At 39.1% G+C, this 21,816-nt stretch overlaps 1 protein-coding gene across 2 annotated transcripts in view; it reads right to left on the reverse strand.

Annotated features, from left to right (window-relative positions):
* dgkb (diacylglycerol kinase beta) overlaps nucleotides 1-21,816 on the reverse strand; it is a 271,623-nt gene that overhangs the window by 191,714 nt on the left and 58,093 nt on the right. For both annotated transcript variants that reach the window (XM_031903168.1, NM_001102744.1), the window contains 7 exon segments: nucleotides 19,854-19,997; nucleotides 15,139-15,188; nucleotides 13,820-13,894; nucleotides 11,254-11,373; nucleotides 3,233-3,350; nucleotides 254-342; nucleotides 48-164 (listed from right to left, as the gene is read on the reverse strand). In XM_031903168.1, coding sequence (XP_031759028.1) covers nucleotides 48-164; nucleotides 254-342; nucleotides 3,233-3,350; nucleotides 11,254-11,373; nucleotides 13,820-13,894; nucleotides 15,139-15,188; nucleotides 19,854-19,997 — 713 coding nt within the window.

The following is a 21,816-nucleotide window of genomic DNA, read 5'->3' on the forward strand; positions in this document are numbered from 1 at the left end:
TATTAAAACCTTATTTGGAGATTTCAGCATTTCATATAAATACTTACTGTAATCTGACACCATACACAGTGAAGCCCCGTCAGGCCTTGGTAACATTTAATGGCTTTGTGACACTTTTCGCATTTCGTGGGGCAGTTTCCCTCTACCCAAAAATGGTGCATTACCTGAGGGAACATTCATAAATTCATGGTTATCTTGTCATGTCTTGATTCGTGTTTATTTAAATAAGAACTCCATAAGACACCATACTTACATTTGTATCCTTTTTTGATTTCACATATGTTTTAATACATGAAGGAGGTGCTCGGGATACACACCTTTCATGGACCGTATACTTGCAGACTGCAAATCGAACAGAAACAACTGTGCTGTAGAGATCTTTGATTCATGTCCTTTTTGCAAACAGAACAAGCTCAGCCGCAATTACAAGCAAAACAATAAAGTAGCACCGATAAATCTAAATGTGGCCTGTTGTTTCAGTAGGTTTCAGAAGGTCAGTAATTACAGGAAGCATTATGCATAAAAAAGCCAAGAAAACTGTATCATAGCTTGGCAGGAAACACTTAATTCAATTGGCCTTACTAAAATTTTTGAAAAATGGCCCCCCAAATGATGAGTACTTAGAAGACAAATTGATGACTGCCAAATGGACTTGTGTCATTTGTTAATAAAATATCTACATTTTCCAAAATATATGCTTATGAGCAGCTGGCAAGCACGAAAGTAAAAGCCATATGAGTTTATGCTGTTCCGTATATTGGTTTATCCAATCCTTAAATAGCTGATTAGTCCATTTCCAGATAGCAAGTGTTGTCATGGATGCCATGTAGCCAGTGAAAGTCCATTTGTAACCTACCACCACAACACTATGTCTTCATTGCGTAAATTCACTGTTTTCCGGAATACACCATCTGTTTCTAACATTTGATTTTCCAGGCACATTAGGCAAAATATGGCATCATATTATCTATTTTGTAAAAAACACACACACAGTTGACCATTGATTACAGCTGCATCCATGTCTTAAAATCACAAAGACTTTAAAATAAGACTTTATAACTAAAGCAAATTAGTATTAGTATCAAATAATGCTTCAAATGATGTTTAAAGATAAACTTTATAAATGAATTTTCACTTAGAGATTTTAGTTTGTTTTAACTTTAACTTTTTTTTTTATTAATAGACATAAAGGCAGTATATGTCACAAGTAGAACAAATCCAATGATGAATGTTAGAACAAATTATCATTATGTACCATTTTACCAAAGTTTTTTTCTTTTTTTTTACTATTGTCTCATACTGTAGGTACAAAAATTTAAACACAAGAGTACCAGTGACCATATTTTCTATAGAGAGGCTTCAGTCCAATCCATATTGAACCATTGGAACTTGTGAAATAAAAAGGGTGATGAAAGGAGGTTGTGGTTTAATTAATTACTGAAAAATGGCTTTTTTTTCACAACAGCTGATATTACGATCAATAAACTTTTGCTTCCCCTAGTCAAGGTTCCTGGAAGGGAACCTTGTTGTGAGGCCTGAAGTAGCCCATTGAGGAATTACCGGGGTGCAGTTAAGAAGGCTAGCATTGAATAAATCTCTCACCTCTCTCCTATATTATTTGATTCTTGGGCAGCTCCAAAGGGCATGGAGCATATCTGCTTCACTTTGGTTGCATTTTGGGCAAATACCATGTTGCCACAACTTCTATTCCTAGTTAGGAATTTTAATGCAAGGCTTTGTTATGCTATTAATTACCGTATATACTCGAGTATAAGCCGATCCGAATATAAGCCGAGGTACCTAATTTTACCCAAGAAAACTGGGAAAACTCATTGACTCGAGTATAAGCCTAGGGTGGGAAATGCAGCGGCTACGGCTACTGCTAAGTTTCAATAATCAAAATAAATACCAATAAAATTACATTAATTGAGGCATCAGTGGGGCATATGTTTTTCAATATTTATTTCAAAGAAAAACAGTAAACAAGCTCTGTAAGTGGAGAAGAGGGTCAACAAAAACAATATGAGTACTACCCCACGCTCATTGCACATTGGCAAACTGGCAGCAGACCCGGTCCCAGAGGAGATGTAAGGGGAATAAGTATTGCTAGTGGGAGCCTAGGCCAGGGCACTGGGGGGTCTGGTTGCGGGGGGGCCTAATTTGCACACAAAGGAGAAAGGGTGCTAGTCTAGAGGGACCCATGGCACCCGACTCGAGTATAAGCCGAGGGTGACTTTTTCAGCACATTTTGGGTGCTGAAAAACTAGGCTTATACTCGAGTATATACAGTACCTTGTATATATCTTGTATATACCTTGTATATACCTCTAAGACAAAAGAAGAGCAACAATTTAAAAAAAACTGTTGTTGACATTGATATCAATAAAGTTGGCTTCATGTTCAACTACTTTAATGTAAATGCACCAGAAGCCTATTTCTCATACTGTAGAAAAAAACAGTAATACACTACATATCTCTGTCTAATTATACTCCATGTAAAAAACAAAACACATATTTATCAAGTTGTGTATTGATTTTAGACAATGACAAAAATTCCAGCCAAAAGCAGTAGCTGCTTCAAAATGCTAAATAAACCAGTGTGTTAGTGATGTGCAGGTTGACTTGCAACCTGTGTGACCCTCTGGTTTACCCTTAGGTCAGATGGGTTACAGTTGAAACTTGGCTGACCATTGTGGGTTTGGTTTGGGTGTGGGTCAGACTGGGAAAGAACATTCTTCCTCTGCTCCCAAAGTTTTCTTAAACTACACATCACAACACAGTGTTCATCCAATGCCACTTTTTTTATACTGGAATTCACTTGTCACCTGAATTTGTCCTATTCGATCATGTGTCCATCAAGACAGGAACCATTTGTTTCAGATCTTCTAGATCATGGGAACCCAAGAAATTCTACAGTTAAAGGACTTCTCACCTGAATGTTATCACTATTTAGCATATTGTACAAATAGTTCTGTCAAGCTCCAAGAGCAAAAGACTAGACAACTTTTTATATGGGGATCAATAGAGAGCATAGAGGGATCAGACAGCATTAGCCATACACTGATTAGTCCTTGTCTCTTGAGCCTCTTATACAGTAACATACACAGTTGAGTTTTAGATGATAAGATTGAGTGCTATATTTTAGCAGAGCAAAGATGTCTAAAAACTCTGTTGTACAAAGTTTAGCCTGTTCTTTATAATCTATTTCATGAGATAAATATGTAGTACTTACAGGAACAACATAAACCTTGCTTTCCCAGGCCTATTAGCATATTCAAGCAGAGATTACAGTAGGCAGGCTTGTTAAAGTGTTTCAGTCTCCACACATGCTGTCCATCATCCTTAACATTCTGTAGAAAACATATATTTTCATGAATATCATAACATAGACACACAGGCAAGTAATGTAATGAAAAATCCTGAATGCTTTTATGAAAAAAGAATGAGGTATATATGTAATGTTTGACCAGCATATACTTGGAATATATTTAAAGATAAATGAAATGTATAAATCATGGATCACAGTCCCACTTGTGTCAACTGCATGTGTAAGAACTTGCCGAGGACTAATACTGAGTAAGCCCAGTACTGAGAGGGCCTATATCTCTGGTTAAACCAATGTGTTTAATATTGGAAACAAAGCTTACAGTGCTTGAATTAAAGTAAGAAACCAGCAAAAGTTATTAGAGAACCAGAGCAGCTCGGTATCACTGCCAGTGCTTCCTGCACAATTTAAAAGTGGTTCTTCCTTAAGTCATACCTCCCAACATTTCATTAAGAGAAAGAGGGACAAAAATATGTGATGCGGGTAGTGCGGAAAAATATTTTTGGCCATGCCTGCTTTGTGACCACGCCCCACATGCCACACCCACTTTACATGCCCCAGATGAGCCAGTATAATCACTAAATAAAAAGAATAAAGGACATATTAACTTCAAAGGTGCCAGTATGACTACATTAAATTGATAAAGGGCATATTAACCCCAGACATGCCAGTAAAATTACTAAATGAAACTGATAAAGGGCATATCAACTTCAGACATGCCAACAGTTCTGTGCATTTTCCAAAGTTATAAACAGGGCCAATTCCAGTGGTACATAAATCTATGTTATTTCCTTCCATTCTTAATCAGTTGAAGGCAAAACAATATTAATGTACCACTAGAATTTCTAGCCATATTAACAAGGCCAGCCTAAGGTTCCCAAACTTATAGGGGCCCCTTTTAAACGTCTGCTATATTTTATGAACCGGATCAGCGATACCTCTGTTTTCTATTCTGCATGCTGTGCTCTGCCAGAGAATCCTAGGAGTCAGAGATATATGTTAGGGGTGGAAAGGTGAAACTATCCAGCACACAAATAAAGACAGCAGCCTCTTCTGCCTTATTAAAGACAGAGCGCACCCTCAGCCCCTGACCCGGTGAGCAGGAGCAAGGAAAGGAATGTCCGCCAATGCCGATAGTTGACCCTTGCCTGTCACAAATGCTCCTCCCAGGACAATTAAACATCAAGGTAAGGCTGTGAGCTTGAGGTAGCAGGGTAGATTCAAGAGTTAAGGGGGCGGGCTTTTTTCCCCGGAGCAGAGCAGGCACAGCAATCAATTAAATGTTCAATGCTGAGAAGCGGGACATCTAACAGTGAATCCGGGACAGCGGGCAGTGCTATAAATATCGGGACTGTCCCACTGAAAGTGGGAGGGTTGGGAGGTATGCTTAAGTTAACTTTTTAGCATTATAGAATGTCCTATTCCTATTAACATCGCAACTGGTGTTTATTATTTATGGTTTTGAATTATTTTTCTTCTGCCTCTTTCCAGCATTTAGATGGGGGTCACTGACCCTGGCAGCCAAAAAACGATTGCTCTGCAAGGAATAAAGTTTATTGTTATTCTTACTTTTTATGACTTAACTTCCTATTCAGCCCCTCACCAATTCATATTCCAGTCTCTCATTCAAGTCACTGCCTAGTTGCTATGATTAAAAAGACCCTAGCAACCAGATAACTTCTGAAATACTATCTGAAAAAACTAGAGAGCTGCTGAACAAAAAACTGAGCTTAAAAAAACAACACAAAATAAAAAAATGAAAACCAATAGCAAATTGTCTCAGAATAACAATGTCTACAAAATACTATAATATAAGGTAAACAACCCATTTAAAAAGTGGAATAATCCATTGGTGTTGGATTTTCATTATAAAAAATGTTTAGATTTCAAGCTTCTTTTACTACAGGTATGGGATCCCTTACCCGGAAATCCATTATCCAGAAACTTCCGAATTACGGAAAGGCCTTATCCCATAGACTTTATTATAAGCAAATAATTGTAGTGTACTGTTTTATTATCTGTAATAATAAAACAGTACCTTGTACTTGATCACAACTAAGATATAATTACCCCTTATTGGGGGCAGAACAGCCCTATTGGGTTTATTTAATGGTTAAATGATTCCCTTTTCTCTGTAATAATAAAACAGTACCTGTACTTGATCCCAACTAAGATATTATTACCCCTTATTGGGGCAGAACAGCCCTATTGGGTTTATTTAATGGTTAAATGATTCCCTTTTCTCTGTAATAATAAAACAGTACCTGTACTTGATCCCAACTAAGATATAATTACCCCTTATTGGGGCAGAACAATCCTATTGGGTTTATTTAATGGTTAAATGATTCCCTTTTCTCTGTAATAATAAAACAGTAACTGTACTTGATCTCAACTAAGATATAATCCTTATTGGAGCCAAAACAATCCTATTGGGTTTATTCAATATTTAAATGATTTTTAGCTTAATACTTTATATAATCACACAGAAAAAGAAACACCTGCTGCACATCATACAATGAGGCTGTGCATATGTTTAATATGAGACATAAGGGCCAATCTATAAAGGTGTGCAAAATATTACTTTAGTATTTTAATCATCGTATCAGAGAGAGAAACACACAGTCCAAATAGTCACCTCCGCAAACCTGTTGCTAATTCCAAAACATTATAAACAAAAGCTAAAAAGAACAGGTTTTGATTTTTAGATACTGATTTGTCAGGCATATTGTTTGTTCTATATACTGACAAAAGACCCTGTACTGCCCTAAAAATGTCAAGTAATAAAGCTTCCCTGCTACATTTAGCAGCTAATATTTTGGCCACCAACCTATGTTTGCTTTAACAAAAAGCTGGGGGCCCAGCCAAAAGTTTAGCAGCATCAATAAACAATTTTTGTTAAACATAACCTGACATCACCCGGATTACTGGATATTTTCCCTGCCCAAGAAGTCATCCAGGCCTCTCTTAAAGGCATTAAAAGGAAGTCTGCCATCACAACATCACACGGCATGGCATTCCCCAACCTCTCTGCCCTCTTTTTTTCTCAAGTCTATAGGAGCTTTGTCATTTACTCTTTTACATAGTTACATAGTTCATTTGGATTGGAAGATTGGAAAAGACCAATGTCCATCAAGTTCAAGTGACCCCAGTGCACTTCAATACTCATACTTATAGCAACCTATGTATAAACTATATATAACAACATCAATACTGATTTTAGTCTAACAATAGCCTTGGATATTATGCTTGTTCAAAAAATCACTAAAGCCCTTCTTAATCACTTGTAAAACTAATCATATCTACTTGCATTTTTTTTAAGAGAAAACAACCCCAACCTTGACAGTCTTTCCTCCTTAATTCTCCCATTCCTTTTACCAGTCTAGCTCATTAATACTCATTTTAAGGTTGTGAAAAAGACATCCTCACATAGGACTTGTCCCCCTAACACATTTGTAAAGAGGATTCATGTCCCCTTGCAAGCACCTCTTCTCTGTAGTACAAGACCCAAACTTCTTGTCTTTCCTTACAGTTTAATTGTTCCATTCCTTTCACAAGTCTAAATCCATGTCCCTGAACTCTTTCCAGCTCATTTATATCTGGGGCCCAAAGCAATACTGCATACTCAGGGCAAGGCCTTACCAAGGATCTGGAAAGATACAAAATTATCTTTTATCACTCAAGTTAATACCCTTTTGTATGCACATCAGCATTTTAATCACCTTAGAAGGCACTGACTAACACTGCTTATAGTTGCACAGTCTGTTATCCACAAAATAACATTTTTGCAGCGTTGCCTACAACAGGTAGCATTTACTGGTCAGGTATCTCATTGGTTGCTATGGATGACTGCAACTGGGCAAACTTTTATGCCTTGTGTTACATATGTGGGCTTGTGTTCCATGGATGAAGTGTGCACACATGCACTTTGTATGCAGCACTGCTTCACTTTGCCAAGAATGCACACAAAAAGGGCAGGAAGTGGGTGGCAAGTTGGCATCCCCTAGAGCTTCCTAGCTTTTGTGTCATTCAGAACTTGCAAGCTGGGAAGCACAAGAGGACAAGGGTGTTTGCTTAAAATAAACAGCTCACCTGAGTTTATGTAACAGAAAACCAACAAAAGAATAGTCGCGCGACAAAAGAATAGATACGGGCGACAAAAGAAAAGCCATGGGCGACAAAAGAATAACTGCGGGCGACAAAAGAATAGCCGCGGGCGGCAAATTTTTTTGACGCGCAACATTTTCGCTGCTTTGCGAATTTTTCTGCGAAGCGAAACGGGACAGATTCGCTCATCACTACTCATGAATATAAAGCTGCCAAACACTGGAGCAAATACTTGCAAATAAGAAAACAATACGGCAGATCACACATATTTTCTGCAGTTTGCACCCTGCCCCACACTTTGTAAATGAACCCTAAAGTTTGCACTCAGTTTAGCAACCCAGTGCAACCCAATCATATGTTTTTCTTTATAAAAGTGACCAGTAAATGCTTTGTCTATTTTTATGTAGATAGAAAGGATAATTATTTTAATAACCATTTTATATAACATTAAGGATGAAAAGGGTGCATTTTCAGTAGTAACAATTGTGCTTTATGTAGATAACCACTAGATGGCTACACTAGCGTAAAAGTTTATTGTTTGCCTGCGCTACAAGAAGTTTTTTGTCCTTCCCTATACTTTAGCATTTATGCTTTTCCCTTATGTACTTATACAGTGCATCAATTGTATTGTATATATTTTTATATATTTAGTCCAAATAATTTGTATCAGCCTTTGAAGCATATTTAAATAGGTGTAGTTTTAAAAATTAAATGTATGTGTTAACATACGTATTTAAAGAGCAGAATTATTTGAATGAGTATTTGTGTTTAAAATTCCAGTGTAAACTTTTCAGGCAGCCTTTTCCTTTCCCTCCAATGTCCAACTTCACAGCTTAAACCAGTTCTACAGTGGTGTAATTTTCATCTTTAGTATGGTGTTTGGGAAAATATACACAGCTTTATAGGTATGCTGATTAGATATTTGCAATCAATGCTTTGCGCAATATTGGTGCATGGGGTTTATTCACATTTTTACATTAACTTCTACACTTTACAGGGCTTTAAAAATGTCCTTTGTGTTCTATGTGCATGAACATGGAAGTGAAATAATAGCCGTGACATGGATATTTGTAGTATGTTTGTGCCATCTAGTGGTCAATTTATAGCATTACGGATTTTTAATATTAGCTACTTACATAGCTAATACATTGAATACATTGTGTAGGTCAGCGTTTTTCAACCGCTGTTCCGCGGCTGAGATGTTGCCTGGTGTGCCGTAGGCAGGGCCGCCATCAGGGGGGCACAGCGGGTACAACTGTCCCGGGCCCGGGCAATTCTTACTTTAATAAAATCCAGGCCCTGTCATTGGTTGCGCCCCGTGTGTACGGGTGACGTCAGTACGCACTGCTGCTGGGCACCAATGTACTAGGGGGGCACTGTTCTTGGCACCAATGTACTAGGGGGGCACTGCTCTTGGCACCAATGTACTAGGGAGGCACTGCTCTTGGCACCAATGTACTAGGGGGCACTGCTCTTGGCACCAATGTACTAGGGAGGCACTGCTCTTGGCACCAATGTACTAGGGGGCACTGCTCTTGGCACCAATGTACTAGGGGGGCACTGCTGCTGTACACCAATGTACTGGGGGGGCACTGCTCTTGGCACCAATGTACTAGGGGGGGCACTGCTCTTGGCACCAATGTACTAGGGGGGCACTGCTGCTGGGCACCAATGTACTAGGGGGGCACTGCTCTTGGCACCAATGTACTAGGGGGGCACTGCTGCTGGGCACCAGTGTACTAGGGGGGCACTGCTGCTGGGCACCAATGTACTAGGGGGCACTGCTGCTGGGCACCAATGTACTAGGGGGGCACTGCTGCTGGGCACCAGTGTACTAGGGGGACACTGCTGCTGGGCACCAGTGTACTAGGGGGGCACTGCTGCTGGGCACCAGTGTACTAGGGGGGGTGGGTTTGTGGAGAAAATGTCCCGGAAAATACTTTCTTTGTGTTTATTTGATTCCTATTCAAGAGAATTACTTTATATATAGTCAATATAGGCACAGAGTTAAATTTTTTAACATTTTCTAATGGTGGTGTGCCTCGTGATTTTTTTCATGAAACAAGTGTGCCTTTGCCCAAAAAAGGTTGAAAAACACTGGTGTAGGTATCTAACCTGTTTTACTTGCAGCAGTTAGTGTGCCTTCCCTAAGATGGCTGCTGGCTACTGTCTGGCAAAGCAAGGGCATAACTGTGCTGCACCCATTCAGGGCTGGAAGGAAAAACTCCTCCCAGGAAAAAAGGAAGTAGAAAGTAAAAGGAGATCTGGATAAAGAGTGTTCTTCTCTGCTGTGAGAGAGCTGTGGGCTAAAAAAGGGAGCCAGCGTCAGAGTGGGCTGTCCACCGGGCCTACAAGTCATGACATCCTCTACACTGGGCCTGAAGCTGCTGCTGCCACATCCCCCATTTGCCCCCTGTGCAGATGTGCCTCCTTCCTTAGGGGCTGATTTACTTACCCACGAACGGGTCGAATGGAGTCCGATTGCGTTTTTTTCGTAATGATCGGTACTTTGCGATTTTTTCGTATGTTTTGCGATTTTTTCGGATTCTTTACGAATTTTTCGTTACCAATATGATTTTTGCGTAAAAACGCGAGTTTTCCTATCCATTACGAAAGTTGCGTAAAAAGTTGCGCATTTTGCGTAGCGTTAAAACTTACGCGAAAATTTTCGCGTAAGTTTTAACGCTACGAAAAATGCGCAACTTTTTACGCAACTTTCGTAATGGATACGAAAAACTCGCGTTTTTACGCAAAAATCGTATTGGTAACGAAAAATTCGTACAGAATCCGAAAAAATCGCAAAACATACGAAAAAGTCGCAAAATGTTCGTTTTCAAGTCGGAACTTTTCCAATTCGGGTCGGATTCGTGGGTTAGTAAATCAGCCCCTAAGTCTATGCGGGGGATTGCTAATTTGCTTTCATTTCTCAGCAGGGATTGGGGCCCATCTAGTCCAACCCTGAAGGTATAAACTGCACGTTGTATGTTCCACAAGGACTTTGCTAGCTTATGCGGCAACATCTGTGCAACATAAGTTTATTTAATAAGGAAATGTTTCATATCTGTTCTTCATCTGATGAATTCATTTGTGTATTATCATATCACAATAAGGATAATTGTGATGCACCATCATATATTAAGTGGAGGCACCAGTGCTACATTCACAGAGCATCCTGTTCTCCCATACTAAGTGCTGTTACCTAATAGGGGCACCATTACATACACTTCTGTGTATATACTGTATATTACCACTATGGTTACAGTTGTAACTCTGTGCCAGCATGGTTTTATGGGCAATAGATATTACCAAAGTAAATAGCTTTCTATGAGGAGGCGAGCAGCTGCCTAGACACTGGTGTGGCAGTGGATGTGATCTATTGCATTCTCTGCACTAGCAATGCACCCCCCCTCAGCCCCCCTCTGACCAAGAAACTTAAGTGCCGAGGGGTGAGGGGAACCAGCATCCTTTGGGCCACCTCAGGCTGGCATTTGGGGTTGAAATGCCCCTGAGTGTATATAGTTTATATATGTGAGTATACAGATATGTCTGTTTGATACATGTGCACTGAGGTTTGCTTGGAAGGGTTAAACTTGATAGACTTCTTTATCCCCAACGTGAGAATTGCAGTAGATGCTCCCATTAAAATCACTTTTCTGCTTTGAAGTTTATGAAGTGAAGAGTGTGGAAAAAGTCAGCATAGCCCTGTATGTACCTATATTCCACACTTGGTAGGGATGTACTAGGGGAGATGCAGTAGCAGTGGTAAAAGCCTCAAGGCTCTCTTATCCCCACTGCATCTGTAAGGAAATATTTCTAGTACTTACATTTTCTAGCCCAAGAAGAACTAGTAGTGGAATTGTCGTCATCCCCCCTTGAATCCATTCCTCTAGAGACACAGTCCCATCATGGTCATAATCAATTTCTTCCATCATTTCATGGAGAATCTAAAGGCACAAAGTGACAGTTATTTAAACATATTTTGTTTAATGTAGTAACGTCACGGTTCCAGTTATGCGGTTAATGTGTTAGATTAGATTTAATGGTATTACAAATTGTCTGAATCATTGAAAGAAAAAGATCAGAGAAAGGGACCAGAAACACTTACTGTAACAGCCTTTTACGTCTATATTATCTCTTGTCTATAGTTTCATTCAAGGGTTGCTAACCAAAGGGAAGAGTCCAATGAGGACTGATATGTTAATAAGGAGTAGAGCAAGGGCTTTCATGCACACACACCCAATTATTACAACAGCTCAAACAAGAGGAGTACAGATAAAATGTATGCAAACATATAACTAAAGGTGGCCGCACACATCTCAATTTGCGATCTTTCGTGCGATAATCGGTCACACAAAAGATCGTTCAATCCGCCACTAACCGTTCAGGGCTGAAACGGCAGATAAGGTGGTAGAAACAATAGGATTTCTACCTCCTTCTGCCGATTCAGCCCTGAAGGCAGATTTTGCTCAGGCGCCTTCTATGGTGCCCGATCAAAATCTTTTAACCTGGCCAATCGGCGAGTCGATATCAGCAGCCTCCTGCGATATCGGTTGACTCGCCGACTTGCCATACACGCACCGAATATCGTACGAAACGAGGTTTCATACAATAGTATCGGTGCATGTATGGCCAGCTTAAATCCCTTTGCCCCATGCCCCCCACCCCCAGCTGTGGCAGCCTCTGCTTCCCCCATTGTTACACATCATGTTATAAGGGGCAATGACTGATGTGGCATATAACCAAATGTTTATACACATTTAGGTCAGTCAGGACCTCTACAGCCCCCACTATAACTCTGGACCTCCCTGCAGACACTGCTGTCTCTATTTCAAACCCTCTTTGTGGTCCAACATTAGCTCAGAGAGGTTAAAGAAAAAATCATTTTTAAAATTTGTATTGGCCATACTGCTATAGTAGCAGGAGGAATCTAGGAGGGAAAAGACTTGCAACAATTTCAACACTAACTGGCCTTTACAGAGGCTGCTCGCTACTCTATTATATTAAATCCCATTTGTGTGCATGCTACACTAGGGATTTTTACTTTTGTTTTGGGGCCCAAAGATGAGTCCCCATGATGTTTAGGATGGATCCCCACAAGGATCTTAAATACAGTATAATTTCCTATACAGGTATGGGATCCATTATCTGGAAGCTTGTTATCCATCCAGTAAGCTCTGAATTACAGGAAGGTCATCCTCCATAGACTCCATTATAATAAAATAACTAAAAATTTTAAAACATATTTCCTTTTTCTCTATAATAATAAAACAGTACCTGTGCTTGATCCCAACTAAGATATAATTACCCCTTATTGGGGGCAGAACAGCCCTATTGGGTTTATTTAATGGTTAAATGATTCCCTTTTCCTGTAATAATAAAACAGTACCTGTACTTGATCCCAACTAAGATATAATTACCCCTTATTGGGGGCAGAACAGCCCTATTGGGTTTATTTAATGGTTAAATGATTCCCTTTTCTCTGTAATAATAAAACAGTACCTGTACTTGATCCCAACTAAGATATAATTAATCCTTATTGGAGGCAAAACAATCCTATTGGGTTTATTTAATGTTTAAATAATTTTTTAGTACACAGAAAGACCCCTTATCCAGAAAACCCCAGGTCACAAGTATTCTGGATAACAGATATTATACCTGTAATAGGGATGCCCTGAAACCAGGCCAAGATTCTGCTTTTTTTGGCAGGATTCAGATTTTAGCCGAATCCACGCTCCTGGCCGAACCAAACTGGAATCCTAGAAATCATGTGACTTTTTCTTAAAAACAGAGTTAAAAATCTTTCACCGCACGCGCCAACATTTAACTGTTATGTGATCTAATTAGCGTATGCCGGATTCGGCCATCTTTTACGAAGGATTCGGGGTTCCGCTGCATCTAAATCTACTAATCTACTAAAAAAACAATAAAACCTAACAATCTAAATCTACTAAAAAAACAATAAAACATTAATTAGACCCAATAGGATTGTTTTGCCTCCAATAAGGATTAATGATATCTTAGTTTGGATAAAATCTAAGGTACTGTTTTATTATTACAGAGAAAAAGGAAAGCAATTTAAAAAATCTGAATTATTCGATTAAAATGGAGTCTATGGGAGATGGGCATTCCGTAATTCGCAGCTTTCTGGATAACAGATTTCCAGATAACGGATCCCATACCTTTAATAATAAAAATAACCTGCAATATTCACTGAAATCAAATCTGGACACTAATGTCCACATTTTACCTGTGCTGACAATAAAAAAGGGCTAAAAAATATTGTTATACACAGTTTTACCAACTGGGCTATTTTATTCTCAGTTTTGTCAAGTTGTAAGAATATGCAAAACTAATGAAAGGAAAGGGGAAAAAAAATCAATGTTTGCTTACAGGATTAAGCTCTGTGACATCCCATTCCAAGTATTCAGCCACATGCATCATCTGTGTAATGATACTTTCCAGTTCCTGGAAGAAAAGCAAATATTGATTCTGTAACAGATTCATGATTTTGGGGGCCACGGAATGTATTTATTTTTAGTCATCCATTTTCTAATGAGAGAGTGGCAGCAGTAGTAGAAAATGATACAGGGACAAAGCAAGACAGGGACATTGGCCTATTTATTACTCAGTCATGTTACAGAGCAGAAGCATAACATTTATGAAGTCTCCTTTTAGTTTCTTATAGGAGAAGGAAAAATTGTTAATAAAGTAATAATGTGGAAAGAAATTAAATTTTTAGAAAATGCACATTTCCTTTTTATAGGAATTGTGGAAAGTGCAATAGTATAATCAACACCACTTGTTCGCTGTATGCACCCACTTATTGCACAGGACTGCGGAATATATTGTTTATTGTTATTGGCTATATGAGTTGTGCTTTACTCCTCCTACTTACAAAATGCAGGTGGAATGAAGGGGGCCGCATACCCAATGTGCCCTTGGCCTTAAGAGAGCAGTTAGTCCCAAATATTTACTCACTTCACTGACCCTTCTGTTTATTTAACCCTTCTACCTTCAGCCTGTAGTACCTTCCTTCAGGGGAACTTTCACTCATACACCCTTTTTGGGTCAAACCCAATGGTATCGCATTGTCAGGGGCTTTCCTCTAGGTCCGTCCAGACACTTCTTCTGGCCTAAGATTTAAGAACACTAGGGCCCTTCACTATGCTCATCTATCCACTTGGGCCCCAGCTTGTGGGGTGTTTGCCAGGGTGCTGCCAGGGCATCTTTGCCCAGTGTTAGAAAACAGGCCACTAAATTGCCAGGACTCCAGTGTCTGCACTGATTTTAGTTCCAGCCCTTTACGTAAGTACAGATTTATTGGGTAACAACATCTGGTAATGGCAGATTCTGTTAATGCTTTTAAGAGGGGCCTGGATGAGTTCTTGAACAATCAGAATATCCAAGGCTATTGTGATACTAATATCTACAGTTAGTATTAGTGGTTGTATTTATAGTTTATGTATGTGAGTGTATAGATTGGTAGGTGTGGGTTGTGTGTGCTGGGTTTACTTGGATGGGTTGAACTTGATGGACTCTGGTCTTTTTTCAACCCTATGTAACTATGTAACTATGTAACTATATGTAACAGGCTCCTGCTCTGTGGCTCACTATTCGCCATTTATCTCCATTCTTTTTATTTGTGTCTTTTCTTTTCATGAGTAACTAAACAAGCAGCTTTGCGATCTTAGGTTTTTTAAGCAATTTACCGTACTGTCCAGGTATCCATTTCCATCGGTGTCGTACAGTCGAAACATAACTGAAAATATAAATAAAAAAGATTTAGTTTGGCAAAAAATCATGTATATAAAAGCTCAGGTGAGCTCAGAATACACACCACCATTTTACATCTCACTAGTCCAATAAAGTGATTGCGAGCTTCCAAAGAAAATGGTTGCATAAAAGGGGACATATTGTGTGAAAAACAAGAATGTGACAGTGCATTAGAAAGAATGTGCTTTCAGTGTCGGAGTGGGGTGTGTGGGGCCCACTGGGGGACTCCTAACCCCAGTTGCAATCTCCACCACATTGGGCCTTATGCCACTGCCATCACCGCTTCATGCAAGCAGATGAGCCGCCTGCCTTCCTCCATGCACCCACACTGATCGGGTAGAGGAGCATTTGCAATTCCCAGCTGGGATTGGGTCTTGGTCGGTGGGGCCCAAAAGGAAAGGGGCCCACCAGGTTTTTCACAGTCCAACCCTGTGTGCTTTAAAAAATTGTGTTTCAGCTGATTTATTTAAAAAAGTTCTCAAATACCCTGCTAGTCTAGCGGCCTCTTTTCGCAGGCTCTGCGGAGAACTGATGGCACTGCACTGTAAGATAGGAACCAATCAGCAGCTAGGTGGACCTGTTAGGGAATAGAAGCCTGCCTACTACTGTGCTTCTGGCCATAGGGAAGCTATGATTAACTCCAATAAAGGGAGAATTGTTAATTATTATTTTTAGCCCAGAGTGAAAGTGTATATTGGTTATTTTGATCTATAAAATTAGGGGGAATTTTAATTATAATATATGTCTCCTTTAATAAAATAGTAGAAAAAGATTTTAGGGATTGTGGCTACTTATAGATGTTTTTGTAGCTGCACTTCTGGGCAATGGGTTTCTTGTGCATTAACTGACCTTCTTTATGATGATTGTGCCCAGAAGACACGCACACTTTAATCTTTATTCAGTGTTTACACACTCACCCATTGTGGGAACCCACACTGTCTCCAAAGAGGAGCCTCGGGTCTGTTAACAGGTGAAGTAGGTGTCTGGCCATGGTGATACTCCTTCACATAATATCGTCATTTTATAGAGAGACACTCTCCAGACGCTTTGCTTAATAAACATAACCGCACCTGGGAACCATTGGGGCATGTGAGAAAAGAAATATAGCCAGGACAGCTGTCTAGTTTATTTCCATCAAGGCGCAGCTGCCTGGTACATCTGGGGGCTTTGCTCTAGTGCTCACACATTCTAAATGAACTCCTTAACCTTCCAACTTCTCTATGGAACATGATCAGCAAATATTATTTATTGGCATCTAGACTCCTTTTAAAGCTAAGTAGACTGAAGGATCTCGGATGCTGCACTGGGTTAAACACATACACCCAAAGCATATTGTAACATATACATATACAGTATGGATATATTTGCACACATTTTAACCCCACAAGTATGGACATTTTTTTCTAGTAGAATGTGGATGAGCTCTAAACACGGGTGCTCATTAATGGAAGATTTAGTAAGGATTACCAGCGTGCGTCTCTCTAGGTATTACTGAACTACCACTAGTCCCATAAGATGATGATTAAAGCCGCAGGTAATCAGCAGATATGCTATAGAACCATAGATAAGTTGCTCTTGAAATGGACATTGCACTGTGGGGAACTAAGAAGGCCATTAAACCACATTATAAATCTAATCCTGCTTTTTGTTAGAGATGAGCAAATTGACTGTAATCCATTCGAATGAGGGCAATTCTCAGTTAGTGAATGAGCGGGCATATTTTTCTTTTACTAATTTATGGAAACTTCCAGCAACATCAGTCAGATATACTCTTTAATGGTCTTTTGAGCCCTATTTAATGTAATTTATGACTTAAGCCATGACAGGGGCATTGATTGGCCCTTTCTCTTCCAGGGCCATTTCCAGGGACATTTACATGTCTTTTGGTTACCCCATAAATGTTGCATGCAACACAATTTACAAATTAGATGTAGAAAACTGGAGATGAAGAATTCTACTAGTTTTAATATATCTCATTTGATACATTTTAAATGAATTCTGAATAACATAAACCCTTATCTTATCATTAAAATGTTAACAGAATGGCACTAAAAGGGCAACTAAAGCATGACAAGGAATGACCTAGAAATAATTAACCCAATGCTAACTGTATCTGCCCTAAGGCCCTATGGGGATAGCTTAAATCAGTGTTGTGCATCAACTCAGTGAGTCGCCTTATGGCAGTCCAGATCTATTTCTATCTTTCAAAATCTTCTACCTGTTTTTTTAAGCATTTCCCATGCTCCTGTGCAGTGTGCTTCTAGCGCATATGAAGGTAAGTCATGATTTGTAGCATCTAGTAATGATAAGTCTAAAGCAACTTGGCTTGTTAAGTTGAGTTGTAATTAATATGTTTGACCACTCATCCAAGTGGCATCTTTAGTTCAGCTATGTGTAAGTGGTAGGGAATTCCCTTGTATTTAAACTCTTACCTCTATATGTAATAAAATGCACTATGATTGCCTAGGAGCAGTAACCCATAGCAACCAACAAGATTTTTTACTTTTAAACAGGTGACCAGTAAACTGCTTCTGGGCAAACTTAGTGCATTTTATTACATAGCCCCTTTAATGTTAATACAGTCACTGGAATTCAACTGAGCTTACTCCGGCAGGTTTTAAGTGAGCTTGCCCATCCCACCTCCTCTTCCGTATCCCAGCTCCCTTTCTAACCAACTCACTCTCTATTTTACCTTGAATGCAGGCCGTTGAAATCATGCCCCGGCCCTCTACATCACAACCCTGCCCCAACGTCACAGACATGCTTATTGACCTTATTGACCCACCCCCCCCCCCCACCCTGGCTGGTAAGAATATTGACAAAAGGGGGTAACCCTAGCTGCACCTATTGACGTTGTCACTGTGGGAACCCTGGAGCTATCACTACCATCAAGCTGGTGGTATCTGCAGGGCTCCCCTGTGTCAATAGTCGCACCTAAGTAAGATTTGGAACAGAAGGTGGGATAGATTCACCAGTTCGTTAACAACAAGGCGGAAGAGCAATAATGCGTTACTTCTAATGAATGGTGTCAATTAACACAACTGCAGTTATGGTTGCTTTGAACTTACTCACTATTGCTCTCACATAAGTATTAAGTAGTTCCAGCACATAAACCCTATCTACAATGTTCAATGAAAGTTAAAAATTATTGTGAAGTATCATAGCACATACTCCACCTTGCAACTTTTTTTTAAAGCCATTTTTGATAAGAGTTTCCCATGTTACCCAGTGCCTGCAGAGTCCTGCATCAGGTTGGGTAACTGCGGGATACACGCAAAGCAGACGGGACTCGCCCAGAATGTACTTGATTTCCCCCACCGCACGGGTAACCCGCAAGTACCCAAACTGCTGCAGTGGGGTGGCCACTTAGGAAATAACAAATTAAAATCTAGGTTTCAAAATGTACAAACGAGCGCTACATGACATAATTTCCAGATTATGTGGCGTCATTTTGCAACACTTAGGGGGCTATTTAATATACTGTGTAAAATAAAATTTGCCAAAAAAATGGTGTGAAAATCTGTGTAAAATAAATGGCAAATTTCACCGTTGGAACACCAGTTTTTACACCGCTATTTTACAAAAGCTGTTTTTCACACAGTAGAATAAATAGGCACCTTACTGTGGGAGTGGGTCGTGTGGGCTTGCATGGGGATCAGGAAGTAGGTAAGTGGGTGCTGGTTGGGCTTAGGGTATGCAGGTTGGACGTGGGTCTGAATAAAACAGACCCCCAGGGTTCTCTAACACAGTGTACCCAGGAGCAACACATAGTAAAGTGTTTCACACACAAGCTCAATTTGGGTACCTAAGCCAAGCAATCACATCAAAGGGAAGGCCATTGAAGATGCCTTGGTAGAGGACAACATCCTTGCCCTGTGTTGTACACACATGATGCAATTTTCAGATTAACTTGTCAGTCTAGAAGCTTGTTGTTTTGGCCAATAAGCTGCTGAATCAGTCAAGAACCAAAATTAAATTACTAATGTATATTTTGAGGGTCTACTAATAATATAACATAAAATCTAATTTTATATAGAGTGTTGTTTTACACATAGATGGGATGTAAACAATATATGTGTATATATATATATATATATATATATATATATATATATATATATATATATAGACTAAACTGAGAGGAGAGGAGCTGCCTGGAGAGGAAAAATGGGTCACTGTGTTAAGAACTCCCAAAGGGGCTGGGGTGCTGCCTGCCACTGCAAGGAGCAGGGGGAGCATTGACCAAGTGTATGAGAGCTGAGAAAAGCCAGCATGTGCAAGAAGCTGGTGAGCTGGTATCCCAGGAGGGGAGAGACAGCAGGGCTGAGTGAGAAGCCTGAGTATTCACGAGTGTGAGAGTCACCGTGGATGTGACAAAGTCACTAGGGAAAGTGAGAAGCCCTGAAAATATCCAGAGTGTGGAAGTTACCCTTCATGTTGAGAGTCCCAGAGAGGGGACAAGTTTTGAATAAGTTTGTTGAAACTGCTGATGAACTGTGTTCCTGTGAGCTTTATGTTGGGAAGCGTTTGTCCAAAATAAACCTATTTTGCCAGAAGATGTGGTGTCCCAGTCTCTATGCTTACCTGCCTACCATAGCTAATTTCCCCCAAAAATGACATGTACAGGCAGACGGCATGTCACAATACATACATTCTAGTTTATCCTCAGGCCTTCCTCTTTCTAGAAGTGATAAATAACAAACAATATCTTTCAGCTGGATCACATCTGGGGGTCGCAGAGAAACCGGGGAGGATGATCGTGATGAACTGTTACTTCTGTAGTTCATTCTGAGACCTAAAGAATGGGGGAAAACCATTGATACTCAAGTTAAATAGTGGGATCACTGGGCTTTGCAAATATCTTTAGAAATACTGTGGTACATAACAATAGGCCTTTAATGAATGATGGTCAGGGAAATTCTCTCTAACTTCTAAAGACCTTACAGGTGAAACAATATCTTCTGTATAATTTAAAGAGGTTGTTCACCTTTCAATTAACTTTTAGTATGACATAGACAGTGATATTCTGAGACAATTTGCAATTGGGTTTCATTTGTTATTCTTTGTGGTTTTTCAGTTATTTAGCTTTTTGACCAGCTCTTCTCTGGACTGCAATTTCAGCAGCCGGATGCTAAGGTCTTGTTCACCTTAAGAACCAGGCAGTGGTTTGAATGAGACACTGGAATATAAATAGGGGAGAGACTAAATAGTAAGATAAGTAATAAAAAAAAAAGTAACAATAATAAAATGGTAAGCTCACAGAGCAATAGGTTTTTGGCTGTCAGGGTGAGTGACTCATTTGAAAGCTGGAAAGAGGCAGAAGAGAATTGCAAATAATTTAAAAACTAGAAAAAATAATGCCAATTGCAAAGTTACTAGGAATGGGACAGTCTATAATATACTAAAAGTTAAAGTAAAGGTGAACCACCCCTTTAAAATAGAGCTTTATATTACCTAATACAAGTTGAAAGTATGGACTGTGTATTTTAAAAAGTTCAATATATATATATATATATATATCTAGTCTAAATGTCAAATTATGATTCCATTTCAAACCTTATCAAATAAATGTCAGAGCTTAGAATTTACTGTGACTATTAAACAAAAGTTCTCTGATTTTACCACAAGGTGGAGTATTTCACGCATTTTTCAGAACGGCATTATTTGGCTGGAACATCTTTTAATGTTTAAACTGTATTAATAATAAAAAATAGGATATTCATTCATTTCAAATATTGTAACTAGAACATTGCTGATCAATATCCTTAACTGTTATTTTAACAATTTAGAAACAGACACACAACTGTTTATGAATTCTAATTCTTTTACTTCTTAGAGAAGACCCTTTCAATCAGCTCTGAGTAAATGAAAATACTAATCTAGCCTATTTTTCCATGGCCCTATTAAATATATGCAGTTTTCTTTAATATAGTGAGCATTTTTTAATTTAATCTGATCATATTCTATGGTAACGAATTAAAGGCACAGTTTCTCCATCTTTTGTAACCAACAGCAACCAATAAAGACGTTCATTTTCAAACACCTGATCAATAAATGCTGTCTGTTCATTGGTTGTCATGGGTTACTATACAAATAGCAATCTTTGCACCTATTAGTTACTAGCATGATTTTACCACAAATGCCTGAAACTATACATTATCAGTTCATTCATGTAAGAAACCCATTACAGTTAATTTGGAACAAAATTAACCTCCACTCATGATGAGCAGAAATGTCCTGTTTTGCTTTGCTGAAAAATTAGCAAAACCGTGATAACATTTGGGAAATGGTGAAATTATGGCAAACTTATTGGGGTAATGGCAATTTTTTTCAAGTTTTTTCTCACTCCAAATGCATTGTGGACATTTTTTTTCATTCACCCAATGCATTGAAGTAAATGGGTGGTTTTCATCATGTTTTTTCAATGCACCTGTATTCACTATTCAGTAATTATTATGGGCATAAATGTTTTATTTCATGTCTCCAACATGTGTCCAACAACAAATCCCTTAAAAAACAGATAATGAAATTCAGAAAATGGCTTTCCACGACATTCCACAGCTGTCACTGGATTGTAATCCACTAATCCTAATGAGCATGGTATCATTACAAAC

The sequence above is a fragment of the Xenopus tropicalis genome, chromosome 6, assembly GCF_000004195.4.
Source record: "Xenopus tropicalis strain Nigerian chromosome 6, UCB_Xtro_10.0, whole genome shotgun sequence".
Classification (NCBI taxonomy): domain Eukaryota; kingdom Metazoa; phylum Chordata; class Amphibia; order Anura; family Pipidae; genus Xenopus; species Xenopus tropicalis.